This window comes from Oncorhynchus kisutch, unplaced genomic scaffold (genome assembly GCF_002021735.2).
Source record: "Oncorhynchus kisutch isolate 150728-3 unplaced genomic scaffold, Okis_V2 scaffold697, whole genome shotgun sequence".
NCBI classification, from domain to species: domain Eukaryota; kingdom Metazoa; phylum Chordata; class Actinopteri; order Salmoniformes; family Salmonidae; genus Oncorhynchus; species Oncorhynchus kisutch.
In genome coordinates, this window is record NW_022262642.1 from 36945 (window position 1) to 52500 (window position 15556).

General features: G+C 47.9%; 1 protein-coding gene across 5 annotated transcripts in view; it reads right to left on the minus strand.

Moving 5' to 3' along the window:
• Positions 1-983: 983 nt before the first annotated feature.
• Positions 984-15556, minus strand: part of LOC109886477 (RNA-binding protein 26) — a 44462-nt gene continuing 29889 nt past the window's right edge. For 3 of the 5 annotated variants that reach the window (XM_031815907.1, XM_031815906.1, XM_031815904.1), the window contains exons 13-21: positions 15209-15403; positions 14781-14903; positions 13872-13946; positions 12685-12852; positions 6991-7095; positions 4320-4523; positions 3150-3236; positions 2871-2984; positions 984-1671 (exon numbers count right to left, since the gene is read on the minus strand). In XM_031815907.1, coding sequence (XP_031671767.1) covers positions 1582-1671; positions 2871-2984; positions 3150-3236; positions 4320-4523; positions 6991-7095; positions 12685-12852; positions 13872-13946; positions 14781-14903; positions 15209-15403 — 1161 coding nt within the window. In that variant the 3' untranslated portion in view covers positions 984-1581. The remainder of the gene's footprint in view (positions 1672-2870; positions 2985-3149; positions 3237-4319; positions 4524-6990; positions 7096-12684; positions 12853-13871; positions 13947-14780; positions 14904-15208; positions 15404-15556) is intronic. The other 2 variants (XM_031815903.1, XM_031815905.1) reach the window with 1 other exon arrangement.

Genomic DNA, 15556 nt, shown 5'->3' on the forward strand with positions numbered 1-15556 from the left:
CAGTTTACCATTACCACACCAAGAGAACAACACAGCTCACCATTATGGAGATACCACACCAAGAGATAACCACACAGCTCACCGTTACGGAGATACCACAGTTTACTGTTACGGAGATACCACACCAAGAGAACCACACAGCTCACCATTATGGAGATACCACACCAAGAGATAACCACACAGTTTACTGTTATGGAGATACCACACAGCTCACCATTATGGAGATACTAGAACTTACCATTACAGATACCACACAGCTCACCATTACGGAGATACCACACCAAGAGAAAAACAGAACTTACCGTTACGGAGATAACCACACAGTTTACCGTTACGGAGATACCACACCAAGAGATAACCACACAGCTCACCATTATGGAGATACCACACCAAGAGATAACCACACAGCTCACTGTTACGGAGATACCACACAGCTCACCATTATGGAGATACCACACAGCTCACCATTACGGAGATACCACACCAAGAGAAACAGAACTTACCACTACAGAGATACCACACCAAGAGAGAAACAGAACTTACCACTACGGAGATACCACACCAAGAGAAACAGAACTTACCATTACAGAGATACCACACCAAGAGAAACAGAACTTACCGTTACGGAGATACCACACCAAGAGAAACAGAACTTACCGTTACGGAGATACCACACCAAGAGAAACAGAACTTACCGTTACAGAGATACCACACCGTCTTTCTGACACCGAGCCTCACCAAGTGTGGACATGGAAAATAGTTCTTGCCTTACAACATTTTTTTTTAATGGTAAATGGAAAACCACATGGAAATTTGCTCTTTTTGTGAAACATTTTTGTTTTTTAATGGTCTTTATTTTGTCCGCTCTTTTTGTGGGATGTTTTTATTAGCTGGTTTCGGTTCATCATCACAGCTGCAGGTTTTTTTCAGGAGTTTTCTTTTTTTTACAGCTGATTTTTTATTTATTTTTTTTGACCATTTGAAAGTCTTTTATTTTTTATTTTTTGACATTTCAAAAATAAATCCAAGAAAGAATCCACGAAGCAAAGCTGTCATTACAAATCATTAAAATCCAGACAGAAAATATTTACACAAGAAGCAAATCTAATATCACACAGTCAAAACTCTCCGTCGTTTTTTAGTTAAGTTCACCTTTCTGCGATTCTCACTGTTAATAAACATCAGGCGATTCAACACAACGGCTCTTTATGGCATCATTTGATCTGATCAGTCAACGCCAATTTTTTTTTCTCTCCCTAAAGTAATTTAGTATCATTTTCATTTCAATCCAATAAGCAAAAAACAAAATCATTAAAAAAAAACTGTACCAATCTTCGTGTTAAACTACTTTTACAAAATACAAGCAGGAAGAAGAATAACCCACTATATTTACATGAAACTCCCACGTGACTTTGTCTAGTAATCTTCTGAATCGCCACAACAGAATGAATAAACTGTTTAGGTTCTGACCTATTGTGAAATGAGTCTAGTAGTTAAAAAAAAACAAAAAAAACAGCCAATCAGAAACTGCTAAAAAAAAAAAAAATGTGCGTTAGCATTTTGTCCAATCAGGGGCCGTCTTCATCTGCGCCAGGGGCGGGGTTCGTTGTCGTCATCCTCCTCGTCGTCGTCCTGGAGCAACGCATCATCAATCAGCGACTCTTCCTGGAACTACAAAAAAGGGACAAGACGAGACGACACTTTTATAAAGAAAGAAAACCAAGAGAGTAGATCATCTCTGGCCATCCTAAACTCTTTAATCTGGTCACATGTTACGCACACAGGACATTAGTTTCTTTACATTGGAGTCATTTAGCAGACACTCTTATCCAGAGCGACTAACAGGAGAAATTAGGGTTAAATGCCTTGCTCTTAAGGGCACAGAGATGTTTCACCTAGTCGTCTGGGAGATTCGAACCAGCAACCGTTCGGGTTTACTGATCAAACGCTCTCAACCGTTATGCTACCCTGTTGCCTTCTTCTCCTCAATGAGTCTGAAACGGAGTAGCTCCTCAAGCCTTCCCTGGAAAGCCAACATGTTGGGGACTGTCTGATTGGTCCAGAAACTAATGGGTTAGGACAGAGCCAGAACAACATGTTGGGGACTGTCTGATTGGTCCAGAAACGAATGGGTTGGGACAGAGCCAGAACAACACGTTGGGGACTGTCTGATTGGTCCAGAAACTAATGGGTCGGGACAGAGCCAGAACAACATGTTGGGGACTGTCTGATTGGTCCAGAAACTAATGGGTTGGGACAGAGCCCGAACAACACGTTGGGGACTGTCTGATTGGTCCAGAAACTAATGGGTCGGGACAGAGCCCGAACAGCACGTTGGGGACAGTCTGATTGGTCCAGAAACTAATGGGTCGGGACAGAGCCCGAACAGCACGTTTGGGACCGTCTGATTGGTCCAGAAACTAATGGGTTGGGACAGAGCCAAAACAACATGTTGGGGTAAAGCACATCTGGCTTTGATACTCTGATCTGTTTAGGAGACGGTTCATATCGACGGATGACTTCAGTCCGGGATGACTTCATATTGACGGATGACTTCATATTTACGGATGACTTCATATCGACGGATGACTTCAGTCCGGGATGACTTCTCCTGTCCCTCGTCACCACAAAAGGACGAGGGCAGTCTCAGACTGAACAACGTAACGAGCGACAGAGCAGAGGAAGATCCCGAGGCCTCAGGCTAATAAAGACACCTTAGATGTTTTTCCTTTTCATTGGATTCGTGTGGCCTTGGAGAAAAGCCTTAGCTGTGAAGCGCTGTGCCCACACACTCATCCTGAAAAACACTTCCCCCAAACATTAGCAACACATCGTAGTCCATAACTGGCGAAACAACATTCCACCTTCACCTCGTCATGATCCGTCTCCTGCTCATCAGGCTCCTGGGAGGTCAGGGAGACGGCAGGCTTGTGCCAGGACAGACGCAGATCACTGCCGTTCAGACGGACACTGTGTAGCGCAGCCTACCGGAGGGAGGAGGACGGAGAGAGGGAACACAGGAGAGGACAGGAAGGGAGAGAGAAAGAGAGGAAGACATATGAGAGAACGAGGTGGAGAATGACTGTCCAGCGTGGCAGCACTGGGTTCAAAACGTCCAGTTCGAGTCACGAGGTTGAAAGGTGTTTTACCTGTTCAGCCTCTGGTCTGCTCCTGTAGGTGATAACAGCCAGACAGGATGGCTCGTCTATCTGACAGTCCTCCAACTCTCCAAATTGCTTGAGAAAAAGGGAAAACAACAAGATGGAATAAGGTGAAAGATGGAATAAGGTGAAAACACACTGGTCTCTTCGTCTCAGAGTCTGAACTCATTCAATCACCCAAGCAAACAGATATCAGAGCACTGCTGACGACCATTTTGTTTTCAACAATTCAACAGCTATTTTCTATTTTTCACCCCAAAACATCACTTAAAGCCCTCCAACAAACATTCCAAATGTAATTCATATAAACCAGACCGGGTTCATTTAAACCAGTTTAAAACCAGACCGGGTTCATTTAAACCAGTTTAAAACCAGACCGGGTTCATTTAAACCAGTTTAAAACCAGACCGGGTTCACTTAAACCAGTTTAAAACCAGACCGGGTTCATTTAAACCAGTTTAAAACCAGACCGGGTTCATTTAAACCAGTTTAAAACCAGACCGGGTTCATTTAAACCAGTTTAAAACCAGACCGGGTTCATTTAAACCAGTTTAAAACCAGACCGGGTTCATTTAAACCAGTTTAAAACCAGACCGGGTTCATTTAAACCAGTTTAAAACCAGACCGGGTTCATTTAAACCAGTTTAAAACCAGACCGGGTTCATTTAAACCAGTTTAAAACCAGACCGGGTTCATTTAAACCAGTTTAAAACCAGACCGGGTTCATTTAAACCAGTTTAAAACCAGACCGGGTTCATTTAAACCAGTTTAAAACCAGACCGGGTTCATTTAAACCAGTTTAAAACCAGACCGGGTTCATTTAAACCAGTTTAAAACCAGACCGGGTTCATTTAAACCAGTTTAAAACCAGACCGGGTTCATTTAAACCAGTTTAAAACCAGACCGGGTTCATTTAAACCAGTTTAAAACCAGACCGGGTTCATTTAAACCAGTTTAAAACCAGACCGGGTTCATTTAAACCAGTTTAAAACCAGACCGGGTTCATTTAAACCAGTTTAAAACCAGACTGGGTTCATTTAAACCAGTTTAAAACCAGACTGGGTTCATTTAAACCAGTTTAAAACCAGACTGGGTTCATTTAAACCAGTTTAAAACCAGACTGGGTTCATTTAAACTAGTTGAAGAAGCTCAACTCACAGCAAAGTGTGGCAGTAGATCCTGGAGGTCAGTCTCAGTAAAGCCAGAGATCTCCAGGGCTCTGGGTCTGTGATCTACTGTAGAGTGGACAGGGAGACCCCTCCCCCGGCCACCCCTTCCCCTCCCCCTGCCTCTCAGGCCCCCACGGCCTCGAGCATGGGCCCCTCTGCCCCGCCCTGGAGCCAGGATCCCCCTCTTAGCTGCCTGGAGAGGAAGGGGGACAACGGCAGGATGATCAACGTTACCTCAACACACACAATGCAATCTAGAAGAGGTGATCTATAAAGATGAAACACAGCAGAAACACATCTGACAGTGTGACAGCACCCCCTGGTGGTTGAACAGAGAGACAACAGACAGTATCTATAAAGATGAAACACATCTGACAGCGTGACAGCACCCCCTGGTGGTGGAACAGAGAGACAACAGACAGTATCTATAAAGATGAAACACATCTGACAGTGTGACAGCACCCCCTGGTGGTTGAACAGAGACGACAGTATATATATAAAGATGAAACACATCTGACAGCGTGACAGCACCCCCTGGTGGTTGAACAGAGAGACAATCAGAAATAAATGTATCAATCAGACAACTAGTTAGATGTAGGGCTCAAATCTGACCTTCAGCTGACCCCCTACCTCACACTGTAGTTGTATCTGACCTCCAGGTGACCCCTACCTCATACTGTAGAAGTATCTGACCTCCAGGTGACCCCTACCTCACACTGTAGTTGTATCTGACCTCCAGGTGACCCCTACCTCACACTGTAGTTGTATCTGACCTCCAGGTGACCCCTACCTCTAACTGTAGTTGTGTATATCTGACCTCCAGTTGACCCCTACCTCTAACTGTAGTTGTGTATATCTGACCTCCAGGTGACCCCTACCTCTAACTGTAGTTGTGTATATCTGACCTCCAGGTGACCCCTACCTCTAACTGTAGTTGTATCTGAACTCCAGTTGACCCCTACCTCTAACTAGCTGTATCTGACCTCCAGTTGACCCCTACCTCTAACTGTAGTTGTGTCTGACCTCCCGTTGACCCCTACCTCTAACTGTAGTTGTGTCTGACCTCCAGGTGACCCCTACCTCTAATTGTAGTTGTGTATATCTGACCTCCAGGTGACCCCTACCTCTAACTGTAGTTGTGTATATCTGACCTCCAGTTGACCCCTACCTCTAACTGTAGTTGTGTCTGACCTCCCGTTGACCCCTACCTCTAACTGTAGTTGTGTATATCTGACCTCCAGGTGACCCCTACCTCTAACTGTAGTTGTGTCTGACCTCCAGGTGACCCCTACCTCTAACTGTAGTTGTGTATATCTGACCTTCAGGTGACCCCTACCTCTAACTGTAGTTGTATCTGAACTCCAGTTGACCCCTACCTCTAACTAGCTGTATCTGACCTCCAGTTGACCCCTACCTCTAACTGTAGTTGTGTATATCTGACCTCCAGTTGACCCCTACCTCTAACTGTAGTTGTGTCTGACCTCCCGTTGACCCCTACCTCTAACTGTAGTTGTGTATATCTGACCTCCCGTTGACCCCTACCTCTAACTGTAGTTGTGTATATCTGACCTCCAGGTGACCCCTACCTCTAACTGTAGTTGTATCTGAACTCCAGTTGACCCCTACCTCTAACTAGCTGTATCTGACCTCCAGTTGACCCCTACCTCTAACTGTAGTTGTGTCTGACCTCCAGGTGACCCCTACCTCTAATTGTAGTTGTGTATATCTGACCTCCAGGTGACCCCTACCTCTAACTGTACTTGTGTATATCTGACCTCCAGTTGACCCCTACCTCTAACTGTAGTTGTGTCTGACCTCCCGTTGACCCCTACCTCTAACTGTAGTTGTGTATATCTGACCTTCAGGTGACCCCTACCTCTAACTGTAGTTGTATCTGAACTCCAGTTGACCCCTACCTCTAACTAGCTGTATCTGACCTCCAGTTGACCCCTACCTCTAACTGTAGTTGTGTATATCTGACCTCCAGTTGACCCCTACCTCTAACTGTAGTTGTGTCTGACCTCCCGTTGACCCCTACCTCTAACTGTAGTTGTGTATATCTGACCTCCCGTTGACCCCTACCTCTAACTGTAGTTGTGTATATCTGACCTCCAGTTGACCCCTACCTCTAACTGTAGTTGTGTGACCTCCCGTTGACCCCTACCTCTAACTGTAGTTGTGTATATCTGACCTCCCGTTGACCCCTACCTCTAACTGTAGTTGTGTATATCTGACCTCCCGTTGACCCCTACCTCTAACTGTAGTTGTATCTGACCTCCCGTTGACCCCTACCTCTAACTGTAGTTGTGTCTGACCTCCAGGTGACCCCTACCTCTAACTGTAGTTGTGTCTGACCTCCAGGTGACCCCTACCTCTAACTGTAGTTGTGTCTGACCTCCAGTTGACCCCTACCTCTAACTGTAGTTGTGTCTGACCTCCAGTTGACCCCTACCTCTAACTGTAGTTGTATATATCTGACCTCCAGGTGACCCCTACCTCTAACTGTAGTTGTGTCTGACCTCCCGTTGACCCCTACCTCTAACTGTAGTTGTGTCTGACCTCCAGTTGACCCCTACCTCTAACTGTAGTTGTGTCTGACCTCCAGTTGACCCCTACCTCTTACTGTAGTTGTATATATCTGACCTCCCGTTGACCCCTACCTCTAACTGTAGTTGTGTATATCTGATCTTCAGCTGAACGGTATCTTCTCCAGACTGGGTCTTCTTATACAGGTCCAGTTCTGTGTCCAGCAACTCCTTCTGAGCCTACAGACAGACAGGAGAGAGGAGACAGACAGACAGAGAGACAGACAGACAGGAGACAGAGAGACAGACAGGAGAGAGGAGACAGACAGGAGAGAGGAGACAGACAGGAGAGAGACAGGAGAGAGACAGGAGAGAGAAAGACAGACAGGAGAGAGAAAGACAGACAGGAGAGAGAAAGACAGACAGGAGAGAGAAAGACAGACAGGAGAGAGACAGACAGGAGAGAGACAGACAGAGACAGGAGACAGACAGGAGAGAGACAGACAGAGACAGGAGACAGACAGGAGAGAGGAGACAGGAGACAGACAGGAGAGAGGAGACAGACAGGAGACAGACAGGAGACAGACAGGAGAGAGAAAGACAGACAGGAGAGAGACAGACAGAGAGGAGAGAGACAGGAGACAGACAGGAGAGAGGAGACAGACAGGAGAGAGAAAGACAGACAGGAGAGAGAGAGACAGACAGGAGACAAACAGACAGACAGAAAACATTTCAGACTCCTCTTCTAAATTGGCATATTTTCTGTGTGCTTATTACATGTCCGCCACCTGTCATAACCAGGATCCAGAGTAGTCTATGTCCACCTGTTATAACCAGGATCCACTGTAGTCTATGTCTACCTGTTATAACCAGGATCCAGAGTAGTCTATGTTCACCTGTTATAACCAGGATCCAGAGGAGTCCACCTGTTATAACCAGGATCCAGAGGAGTCTATGTCTACCTGTTATAACCAGGATCCAGAGTAGTCTATGTCCACCTGTTATAACCAGGATCCAGAGTAGTCTATGTCCACCTGTTATAACCAGGATCCAGAGTAGTCTATGTCTACCAGTCATAACCAGGATCCAGAGTAGTCCACCTGTCATAACCAGGATCCAGAGTAGTCCACCTGTCATAACCAGGATCCAGAGTAGTCTATGTCCACCTGTTATAACCAGGATCCAGAGGAGTCTATGTCCACCTGTTATAACCAGGATCCAGAGTAGTCTATGTCCACCTGTTATAACCAGGATCCAGAGTAGTCTACCTGTTATAACCAGGATCCAGAGGAGTCTACCTGTTATAACCAGGATCCAGAGGAGTCCACCTGTTATAACCAGGATCCAGAGGAGTCTATGTCCACCTGTTATAACCAGGATCCAGAGTAGTCCACCTGTTATAACCAGGATCCAGAGTAGTCCACCTGTTATAACCAGGATCCAGAGTAGTCCACCTGTTATAACCAGGATCCAGAGTAGTCCGCCTGTTATAACCAGGATCCAGAGTAGTCCGCCTGTTATAACCAGGATCCAGAGTAGTCCACCTGTTATAACCAGGATCCAGAGTAGTCCACCTGTTATAACCAGGATCCAGAGTAGTCTATGTTCACCTGTTATAACCAGGATCCAGAGGAGTCCACCTGTTATAACCAGGATCCAGAGGAGTCTATGTCCACCTGTTATAACCAGGATCCAGAGTAGTCTATGTCCACCTGTTATAACCAGGATCCAGAGTAGTCTATGTCTACCAGTCATAACCAGGATCCAGAGTAGTCCACCTGTCATAACCAGGATCCAGAGTAGTCCACCTGTCATAACCAGGATCCAGAGTAGTCTATGTCCACCTGTTATAACCAGGATCCAGAGGAGTCTATGTCCACCTGTTATAACCAGGATCCAGAGTAGTCTATGTCCACCTGTTATAACCAGGATCCAGAGTAGTCTACCTGTTATAACCAGGATCCAGAGTAGTCCACCTGTTATAACCAGGATCCAGAGTAGTCCACCTGTTATAACCAGGATCCAGAGTAGTCTATGTTCACCTGTTATAACCAGGATCCAGAGGAGTCCACCTGTTATAACCAGGATCCAGAGGAGTCTATGTCCACCTGTTATAACCAGGATCCAGAGTAGTCTATGTCCACCTGTTATAACCAGGATCCAGAGTAGTCTATGTCTACCAGTCATAACCAGGATCCAGAGTAGTCCACCTGTCATAACCAGGATCCAGAGTAGTCCACCTGTCATAAACCAGGATCCAGAGTAGTCTATGTCCACCTGTTATAACCAGGATCCAGAGGAGTCTATGTCCACCTGTTATAACCAGGATCCAGAGTAGTCTATGTCCACCTGTTATAACCAGGATCCAGAGTAGTCTACCTGTTATAACCAGGATCCAGAGGAGTCTACCTGTTATAACCAGGATCCAGAGGAGTCCACCTGTTATAACCAGGATCCAGAGGAGTCTATGTCCACCTGTTATAACCAGGATCCAGAGTAGTCCACCTGTTATAACCAGGATCCAGAGTAGTCCACCTGTTATAACCAGGATCCAGAGTAGTCCACCTGTTATAACCAGGATCCAGAGTAGTCCGCCTGTTATAACCAGGATCCAGAGTAGTCCGCCTGTTATAACCAGGATCCAGAGTAGTCCACCTGTTATAACCAGGATCCAGAGTAGTCCACCTGTTATAACCAGGATCCAGAGTAGTCTATGTCCACCTGTTATAACCAGGATCCAGAGTAGTCTATGTCCACCTGTTATAACCAGGATCCAGAGTAGTCTATGTCTACCAGTCATAACCAGGATCCAGAGTAGTCCACCTGTCATAACCAGGATCCAGAGTAGTCCACCTGTCATAACCAGGATCCAGAGTAGTCTATGTCCACCTGTTATAACCAGGATCCAGAGGAGTCTATGTCCACCTGTTATAACCAGGATCCAGAGTAGTCTATGTCCACCTGTTATAACCAGGATCCAGAGTAGTCTACCTGTTATAACCAGGATCCAGAGGAGTCTACCTGTTATAACCAGGATCCAGAGGAGTCCACCTGTTATAACCAGGATCCAGAGGAGTCTATGTCCACCTGTTATAACCAGGATCCAGAGTAGTCCACCTGTTATAACCAGGATCCAGAGTAGTCCACCTGTTATAACCAGGATCCAGAGTAGTCCGCCTGTTATAACCAGGATCCAGAGTAGTCCGCCTGTTATAACCAGGATCCAGAGTAGTCCGCCTGTTATAACCAGGATCCAGAGTAGTCCGCCTGTTATAACCAGGATCCAGAGTAGTCCGCCTGTTATAACCAGGATCCAGAGTAGTCCACCTGTTATAACCAGGATCCAGAGTAGTCCACCTGTTATAACCAGGATCCAGAGTAGTCCACCTGTTATAAACCAGGATCCAGAGTAGTCCACCTGTTATAACCAGGATCCAGAGTAGTCCACCTGTTATAACCAGGATCCAGAGTAGTCCACCTGTTATAACCAGGATCCAGAGTAGTCCACCTGTTATAACCAGGATCCAGAGTAGTCCACCTGTTATAACCAGGATCCAGAGTAGTCTATGTCTTCCTGTTATAACCAGGATCCAGAGTAGTCTATGTCTTCCTGTTATAACCAGGATCCAGAGTAGTCCACCTGTTATAACCAGGATCCAGAGTAGTCTATGTCTTCCTGTTATAACCAGGATCCAGAGTAGTCTATGTCCACCTGTCATAACCAGGATCCAGAGTAGTCCACCTGTTATAACCAGGATCCAGAGTAGTCCACCTGTTATAACCAGGATCCAGAGTAGTCTATGTCCACCTGTCATAACCAGGATCCAGAGTAGTCCACCTGTTATAACCAGGATCCAGAGTAGTCTATGTCCACCTGTCATAACCAGGATCCAGAGTAGTCTATGTCTACCTGTTATAACCAGGATCCAGAGTAGTCTATGTCTACCTGTTATAACCAGGATCCAGAGTAGTCTATGTCTACCTGTTATAACCAGGATCCAGAGTAGTCTATGTCCACCTGTCATAACCAGGATCCAGAGTAGTCTATGTCTACCTGTTATAACCAGGATCCAGAGTAGTCCACCTGTTATAACCAGGATCCAGAGTAGTCCACCTGTCATAACCAGGATCCAGAGTAGTCCACCTGTCATAACCAGGATCCAGAGTAGTCCACCTGTTATAACCAGGATCCAGAGTAGTCCACCTGTTATAACCAGGATCCAGAGTAGTCCACCTGTTATAACCAGGATCCAGAGTAGTCCACCTGTTATAACCAGGATCCAGAGTAGTCTATGTCCACCTGTTATAACCAGGATCCAGAGTAGTCTATGTCCACCTGTTATAACCAGGATCCAGAGTAGTCCATGTCCACCTGTCATAACCAGGATCCAGAGGAGTCCACCTGTCATAACCAGGATCCAGAGTAGTCTTTGTCTACCTGTTATAACCAGAACTCTCTCTCTACCTGACAGATTATCTATAGGCTGTTTGAGAGCTGCCCCCCCCCCCCCCCCCCACCTGACAGATTATCTATAGGCTGTTTGAGAGCTGCCCCCCCCCCCCCCACCTGACAGATTATCTATAGGCTGTTTGAGAGCTGCCCCCCCCCCCCCCCACCTGACAGATTATCTATAGGCTGTTTGAGAGCTGCCCCCCCCCCCCTCTTGACAGATTATCTATAGGCTGTTTGAGAGCTGCCCCCCCCCCCCCCCCCCCCCACCTGACAGATTATCTATAGGCTTTTTGAGAGCTGCCCCCCCCCCCCCCCCCCCCCCACCTGACAGATTATCTATAGGCTGTTTGAGAGCTGCCCCCCCCCCCCTCTCTACCTGACAGATTATCTATAGGCTGTTTGAGAGCTGCCCCCCCCCACACCTGACAGATTATCTATAGGCTGTTTGAGAGCTGCCCCCCCCCCCCCCCCTCCTGACAGATTATCTATAGGCTGTTTGAGAGCTGCCCCCCCCTCTCTACCTGACAGATTATCTATAGGCTGTTTGAGAGCTGCCCCCCCCCCCCTGACAGATTATCTATAGGCTGTTTGAGAGCTGCCCCCCCCCCCCCCCCCCACAGATTATCTATAGGCTGTTTGAGAGCTGCCCCCCCCCCCCCCCCCCCCCCACCTGACAGATTATCTATAGGCTGTTTGAGAGCTGCCCCCCCCCCCCCTCCTGACAGATTATCTATAGGCTGTTTGAGAGCTGCCCCCCCCCCCCCCCCCCCACAGATTATCTATAGGCTGTTTGAGAGCTGCCCCCCCCCCCTCCCCCCCACCTGACAGATTATCTATAGGCTGTTTGAGAGCTGCCCCCCCCCCCCCCCCCCCACCTGACAGATTATCTATAGGCTGTTTGAGAGCTGCCCCCCCCCCCCCTGACAGATTATCTATAGGCTGTTTGAGAGCTGCCCCCCCCCCCCCCTGACAGATTATCTATAGGCTGTTTGAGAGCTGCCCCCCCCCCCTCTCTACCTGACAGTCATGAGTCATGATGATTGAGGTATAGTGTGTGTATATACCTGAGCCTTGCTCTTGGGCGCCCCCCCTCTCTACCTGACAGTCATGAGTCATGATGATTGAGGTATAGTGTGTGTACCTGAGCCTTGCTCTTCGGCGCCCCCCCTCTCTACCTGACAGTCATGAGTCATGATGATTGAGGTATAGTGTGTGTACCTGAGCCTTGCTCTTGGGCGCCCCCCCTCTCTACCTGACAGTCATGAGTCATGATGATTGAGGTATAGTGTGTGTACCTGAGCCTTGCTCTTCGGCGCCCCCCCTCTCTACCTGACAGTCATGAGTCATGATGATTGAGGTATAGTGTGTGTGTGTACCTGAGCCTTGCTCTTCGGCGCCCCCCGTACTCCTGAAGGGTTAGAGAGCCCTTTAATCTCTTGCTGTAGTTTGGTAATACTCTTGGTCAGCGTTCCCAACGTTGTCATGATCACCGCCTTGTCTCCCGCCTTCATCGTCTTGTTCTTCTCCAGTTTACAGATCAACAGCTGGAACGCGGGAGTACGAGAGAGGAAAACATCATACTAGCGACCTTCTAGGGACCAGAGAAGATTCATTTGACATCTCCTCTACCTCAGACCTAGGAAAATCATCATACTAGCGACCTTCTAGGGACCAGAGAGGATTCATTTGACATGGCCATCTCCTCTCCTCTACCTCAGACCTAGGAAAAACAACATACTAGCGACCTTCTAGGGACCAGAGAGGATTCATTTGACATGGCCATCTCCTCTCCTCTACCTCAGACCTAGGAAAAACATCATACTAGTGACCTTCTAGGGACCAGAGAGGATTCATTTGACATCTCCTCTCCTCTACCTCAGACCTAGGAAAAACATGATACTTGCGACCTTCTAGGGACCAGAGGGATTCATTTTACATGGCCACCTCATCTCCTCTACCTCAGACCTTCTTCTTCAATGGGTTTTGACGAAGGAAAGGAGAGAGGAATCAAGGACAGATGGATTGAGCCACGGTGAGGGTAAAACCATAGAGATGGATAGAGGACTCATCTTTATATCTGTGCCGTTGCCAGCGTCTGTGACAGCATGGGCAGGGCTTTTACAACCCATAGGAAAACCCCACGCCGTTGACTACTTTAAAATGGCAGAAGCATGGTGGAGGCCCTTAATGGTGCTGCTCATGTTTAAACAGCCTGTTGGCCACTAGAGACCTCTATCATTCTCTATGGGGGGGGGGGAAATGGAGGCCCTTAATGGAGCTGTTTAAACAGCCTGTTGGCCACTAGAGACCTCTATCATTCTCTATGGGGGGGGGGGGGAATGGAAGGAAGGGAGGCCCTTAATGGAGCTGTTTAAACAGCCTGTTGGCCACTAGAGACCTCTATCATTCTCTATGGGGGGAGGCCCTTAATGGAGCTGTTTAAACAGCCTGTTGGCCACTAGAGACCTCTATCATTCTCTATGGGGGGGAAAGGGAGGCCCTTAATGGAGCTGTTTAAACAGCCTGTTGGCCTCTATCATTCTCTATGGGGGGGGAAACTCACCTTCTGAGTCTCGATGTGTTTCTCCAGGATTTCCTGCTTCTTCTTCCTCATTTCCTGTTGGAGCCGCAGGGCTTCCTGTCAGGGGAATATTAAAGTGGTAATTCACCTCTTCCACAACCACGGTAAAGTGCTCTGAGCGTCTGGAAAAGCTACATAAACACAACTGTTACGCTCAGACTCTTTTCCCAGAAGTCTCCTTACAGGTTTAGAGATGAACGAACATGACCCCTCTTCCCTAACCCTTATTTCCCCCTTCCAGCCCCACACCTTCTCCTCCATCCATCTCTTCCTCCCTCCCACCTTCTCCTCCCTCCACACTCTCCTCCATCCATCTCTTCCTCCCTCCCACCTTCTCCTCTTCCTCCCTCCCACACTCTCCTCCATCCATCCCTCCCACCCTCTCCTCCATCCATCCATCCCTCCACCCTCACCTCCACCACCCACCTCCACCTTCTCCTCCATCCATCTCTTCCTCCTTGTCCCACCCTCTCCTCCATCCATCCATCCCTCCCTCCCACCTTCTCCTCCCTCGCACTCTCCTCCATCCATCCCTCCTCTCCTACCCACCATACATCCATCCCTCCTCTCCTAACCACCATACATCCATCCATCCCTCCATCCATCTCCTCGCTCCATCCATCCCTCCTCACCTACCCTCTCCTCCCACCATCCCTCCATCTCCTCCATCAATCTCCTCCATCCATCCATCCCCTCCATCCATCCCTCCATCCATCCATCTCCTCCATCCATCCATCCCCTCCATCCATCCATCTCCTCCATCCATCCATCCCTCCATCCATCCCTCCATCTCCTCCATCCATCTCCTCCATCATCCCTCCCTACATCTCCATCACCCATCCCTCTCCTCAATCCATCCATCCATCCATCCCTCTCCCCTCCCTCTCCCACCTGTTTATTCTTCATAGCCTCCTCTGTAGCAGCGACCCCAGCGAACAGAGCCGTCTTCTGAGCTGCTTTCAGAGCAGCCATGTTGTACACTGTCTTAGTCAGCCCCGTAGAGGTGGAGAACACCTGGTGGAGAGGAGGACCATGTTATACACTGTCTTAGTCAGCCCCGTAGAGGTGGAGAACACCTGGTGGAGAGGACTCATATAGGAGAACACCTGGTGGAGAGGACTCATATAGGAGAACACCTGGTGGAGAGGACTCATATAGGAGAACACCTGGTGGAGAGGACTCATATAGGAGAACACCTGGTGGAGAGGACTTATATAGGAGAACACCTGGTGGAGAAGAGGGCAACTTAAAGGGCACCTTTCAAACTCAAGTCAAAAACTATATTTAGATTTGTTGATACAGTGGACTTGTTTTCTCACCTTTCCTGCCGGTCCACTAGGGGTACTTCCTGGTTTAGAGGCGAAGCCCAGCCTCTCCTTCATTGATAGGTTGGATTTAAAGTCATTCTGTGAGGCAACACGAGAGTCTTGGTTGGGCTCTGAGCTGTCGGCAGGCAGAGGGCCCAGACGATCTTTGACGGACTGTTTCAGACTAGTGGCTGGCTGCTGCACCTGCTGGAGTTCACAACAACGTCAACAGTAAACAAACAAAGGTCAACGACAACAGGCTAGTAGGTCTACGACGGCAACAGGCTAGTAGGTCTACGACGGCAACAGGCTAGTAGGTCTACGACGGCAACAGGCTAGTAGGTCTACGACGGCAACAGG